General features: G+C 43.4%; 1 protein-coding gene across 2 annotated transcripts in view; it reads left to right on the top strand.

Annotated features, from left to right (window-relative positions):
* Positions 1–4,730, top strand: part of LOC116074544 (solute carrier family 5 member 4-like) — a 60,913-nt gene that overhangs the window by 22,081 nt on the left and 34,102 nt on the right. For both annotated transcript variants that reach the window (XM_031347178.1, XM_031347179.1), the window contains one exon: positions 4,340–4,445. In XM_031347178.1, coding sequence (XP_031203038.1) covers positions 4,340–4,445 — 106 coding nt within the window. The remainder of the gene's footprint in view (positions 1–4,339; positions 4,446–4,730) is intronic.

Below are 4,730 nucleotides of genomic sequence, written 5' to 3'. Positions count from 1 at the left end.
CTGTTCTTTCTAATCCTGACTCTTCACCACGCGATCTGGGGAAAGCGTCCCTGCATTCATTCATTCATTTATTCATTCTTTTTTTTCTTTCTCTCTTTCTTCCTTTCTCTCTCTCTCTCTCTCTCTCTCTCTCTTTCTCTCTCTTTCTTTCTCTCTTTCTTCCTTCCTTTCTTTCTTCCTTCCTTCCTTTCTTTCTTTCTTTCTTTCTTTCTTTCTTTCTTTCTTTCCAAGACAGGGTTTCTCTGCATAGCCCTGACTTCCTGGATCAGGCTGGTTTTGAATTGCCTGTCTGTGCCTCTCAGAGGGATTAAAGGCTTGCATGCCATACCACACCACTGAGTTTGTTTGTCTCTTTTTCTTTCTTTCTCTCTTTCTTTCTCTCTTCCTTTCTTTCTTCCTTTGGGTTTTTTGTTTGGTTGGTGTCTTAGTCAGGGTTTCTATTCCTGCACAAACATCATGACCATGAAGCAAGTTGGGGAGGAAAGGGTTTATTCAGCTTACTTCCACATGGCTGTTGATCACCAGAGGAAGCCAGGACTGGAACTCAAGCAGGTCAGGAAGCAGGATCTGACACAGAGGCCATGGAGAGATGTTCCTTACTGGCTTGCTTCTCCTGGCTTGCTCAGCCTGCTCTCTTATAGATCCCAAGACCTCCAGCCCAGGGATGGCACCACCCACAAGGTGCCCTCCCCCCTTGATCACTAATTGAGAAAATGCCCCACAGCTGGACCTCATGGAGGCACTTCCCCAACTGAAGCTCCCTTCTGTGATAACTCCAGCCTGTGTCAAGTTGACACACAAAACCAGCCAGTACAGTTGGTTTGGTTTGGGTTTGGGTTTTGGCTTTTGGTTTTTGGTTTTGATCCTTCCAGGCAAGGTTTCTCTGTTTAGCTTGGACTGTTCTGGAACCCGCCATGTAGGCTTACCTGCGTTCTTACCCAGAAGTCATACTAATGTCTTAAATACAAATATCTGAAATAACAGTCAGTCTTTGAAGAGTTTATCTTCCCTAGCTCCCCGCTGGTGTGTGTGTGTGTGTGTGTGTGTGTGTGTGTGTGTGTGTGTGTTCCATCTTCTCTAACAGAGTGAGTAACCTGGTTCTCCACATCATCAAGATTCTTAAAAGGCATCTGAAATGTATTTTTATGATGCCTAACCATATCAAAAAATTAACTCCAACACTCAGGATTGGTCAGTCTTCTCAGAACTCGGGAGACTACTATTCATCGTCAACTGAGCCTTCAGAGTTTTGTTAAAGTTTAATTCACTCCTGGAGGTGCCCCAGTGAAAACCCTGCTGTCAAAGGGGATTTGGTGGCTTGGTTTGAGAATTTCACTAGATTAGTCTGGCTTTGTTCAAAACTCACTAACTACCCTGTTAGAGAAATTTTTTCCAGTGCTACCTACAGTCTTAAGATTACTCCATCACTAACCAGCTAATACAGGCTGGCCAGGTAAGACTGTCTAATTCTAATGTCCGTCATAAAGGCTGTGTCTCTTTCCCATCCAGATCTTGCTTAGCATAGTAAGGATGAAGTTGATTTGTTCTTATCTTGCAGTTTTTACTTATAATTGTTGGGTTTCAGGCCCTGGGACAAAGGGCTACGGTGCATATTTTACAAACCAAAGCAGACGTGGCCTCCAGGTTCTCCCAGCATCCCTCAGTCCCTACCTGGCATACCCTGGCCCCAATCCTGAACTTTTCAGCCCAGGAGCTGAGCTGCCCTTCCCCCAGAGGCTCCTCCCTATATAATCCAGAGATTTTGGTTTCCCATCTCTCACTTTCTCTGTCTGTCTGTCTGTCTGTCTGTCTGTCTATCCATCTACCCATCTAGATATTCTCCTCCTCCTCCTCCTCCTCCTCCTCCTCCTTCTCTTCTTCTCCTTCTCTCTGCATGTGCTCAGTCCTCTCATTATCCTCCCCCTCTCCTCTCTTCCATTCCAGGGCAACTTCACTGGCTTCCTAATAAACCTGCACTTACATACTCTAATCTGGCTTGAATTGGTTCATTTCACCAGGGTTGGGGGTGGGAATAACTTATCAATAATTACCTTGTTAATTTGACTGTAAAATTACTGTCTCACACAGTAATTAAGGTTCAAAACAATGTTGTCTTAATCACAGCTTCTAAGAATACTATCTCTGTATCTCATTTAATAAAACACCACCACAGCACTAAAACAGTGCTTAATGGGTCAGGGCTTTAGAGTGACATCCTACAGGTATGCTCATGGCATATAACTTCTGTTTGTGCACCTAGGCCTCAGTGTCCTTGGCAACAAAAGAATTATAATAGCAAGACCTGTCTTAGAGGTAGTTTGGGGGAAGTAAAGGTGAGAATTTGTGAATTATTTCAAAGGTTCTAGGAAGATAGTAACACCAGAAGCCGTGATGATACAGTCTTACCCACATGACTGCCCAAACTTGAGCTGAAAAAAGAGGATGCCAATGGTCACGTCACACTGGACATAGAAAAGCCCACAAGCCTTTAACCCTACACAGAGAACTACAGGTATCTGAGGAAAGCTGGGAGCAAGAGAGGTTGTCTTCCCCGGGGAAGAGCACACCAGTTGGTTGTCCTTTACCAAATGGGTAACCCTGAAATATATACATACAGGTAACATATGGACTAAGTAGATTATATTTAGGAATATATATGTATATACATGTAGATATGTGCATGGAATAAACAATCAGTGGGGGAAGGGGCCCTAAATTTGATAGAGAGTGCAGAGGGGTATATCAGAGAATTTAAAGGGAGGAGATGAAATACAGTAATATGTCTACTAAAGCCCTTATGTCTGGCCTTAAGTGGAATGTACAGTAAAGCCATTGTATCAGGCTTTAATGGAAATGTTTCAGCAAAGCCTTTGCTATGTTTGGGTCAATCATATGTTTGGCTGAGAAATTGTTTTGAGACTTTTGAACCTTGAAGAAATGTTGTCTCTCCAGAGAATCTTCACTTGGTGCTACGTGAAAGTTTGCAGCTGCACCAACCTTGGTACTAAGACACTCCTGCCAAACCTGGAGTTTTTATTTTTGATCTTGGTCAAAGGGGACTGAGATTTCTGTGGGTTGTCTACTCTCATGGGCAGCAAGGGCAAGATAACTTTGGTTACTGGAACCTTTCCCAGCCCGAGTTAACCTTGTATAATGTTTGAATAAAATAACTGGGGTGAGCTAGCTGGGTGTTGGTCTTTTCTGAGAATGCTGAACCCCTCTGCTCCTTCAGAAAATGAAGGTTTAGCATCTTGGTGAATCTCTCTCTCTCTCTCTCCCCTACTGCACCTACAATCAACACCAATATAAATAAAAGACTGGAGAAACAGTATGTTATACTCTCAAAAATAAATAGATAGATAGGTAGATAGATAAAATAAGATAAAATACACCCTTACAAGTTAAAACATTTCTAAAAGATTTTTAAAATTATTTTTTAAAAAAGAATCCCTTCGATTACTCTTTTTGAAGCAGTACGTGATTATATAAAGAGAAAACAATTAGAATCCTAAAATTTTCACTGATAGAATACTAATGCCAATAGCATAGTCTTTGACATACTCTCCTCAAGCAAGTTACTATGGGTAATAATTGAGCTTCTCTAAGCTTTATGGTACAGAAAGAGGTTACAGGACATGTTGCATGTAGTTTTAAAAAACACACTTCCACCTTTTCCTCTGCCAGCCCCACTCCCAGCCTGCTAATTCCTTCCGACTAGCTTCTCCAAGCCACCAGCTACGGCCTGAGCTTCTCTCTTTTTCTGCCCACCTTTGTTCCTTGGAAGAAAAGCATTCAGACAGCTTTATTATCTTTGACCTTGTTAAATAACACAATTGCTGGGCTCAGAATCTCCTACCCTGACCTTATCAGCTAGCCTATATCAGCCATCCTCCAGTGGCGGAAGTCTCCAGTTCTAGCTACATGGTTGATGCCTGCTTCTCATTCCAAAGCCTGGCTGGAAAGGCCCCTTCTCTTTCCTCGTGTCCCCTTTTCCTCCTAGGACCCAGAAGTCCCACCTTTACCCTTAGCCCAGCAATTGGCTCCCACCTTCTTTATTGACCAAATCAAGAACCAATCAGGGAGCTAGACCTTACTATCAGCACCTCCCCCTTGCCACTACTGTATATAGTCATTGAACAATGAACTAACTGTGGTGAGTGTACAGGAGAGAGTGAAAATTGTTAAGTAACGTTCAGGGGAAATTGTGGTGGGGACGTCTAAGTGGAGTCTTGGATAGACAGGAGTCTATCAAGAGAGTGAGGAAAGGTGAGTGTTGGAGCAGGAAACTCAGAGGCCTGAAATCCGTGTTTCTTTCCCATCCCCACTGTCGCTTCCATAGTCAACCATATTTTCCGGAGCCATATTCATTCAATTGGCCTTGGGATTGAACCTCTACCTGGCGGTCTTCATCCTCTTGGCTATCACTGCTATTTACACGGTGGCCGGTAAGTCTGCCTCTGGTTTTTACTTACCTAAAGTGTGTTCTGTTGCTCCTCCCCCCATCTGTGATTAGTAGAGTCGGTGTTAGCCTTCTGAGAGCCAGATTAAGGATACCATCCCGTTGCCACTGTGAGAATAAAACTCAGGATGAGAACAGCAATTGCAAGAAACGTAACTGAATGCTCATCGAGAGATGTGAGAAGATTGATTAAGACAACAGTATGAGCCAGGTGGTGGTGGCGCACGCCTTTAATCCCAGCACTTGGGAGGCAGAGGCAGGCGGATTTCTG

Source organism: Mastomys coucha, unplaced genomic scaffold (genome assembly GCF_008632895.1).
Source record: "Mastomys coucha isolate ucsf_1 unplaced genomic scaffold, UCSF_Mcou_1 pScaffold3, whole genome shotgun sequence".
NCBI lineage: Eukaryota > Metazoa > Chordata > Mammalia > Rodentia > Muridae > Mastomys > Mastomys coucha.
The sequence above is the reverse complement of the archived record's forward strand: the minus strand, read 5'-3'. Positions and strand labels throughout refer to the sequence as shown.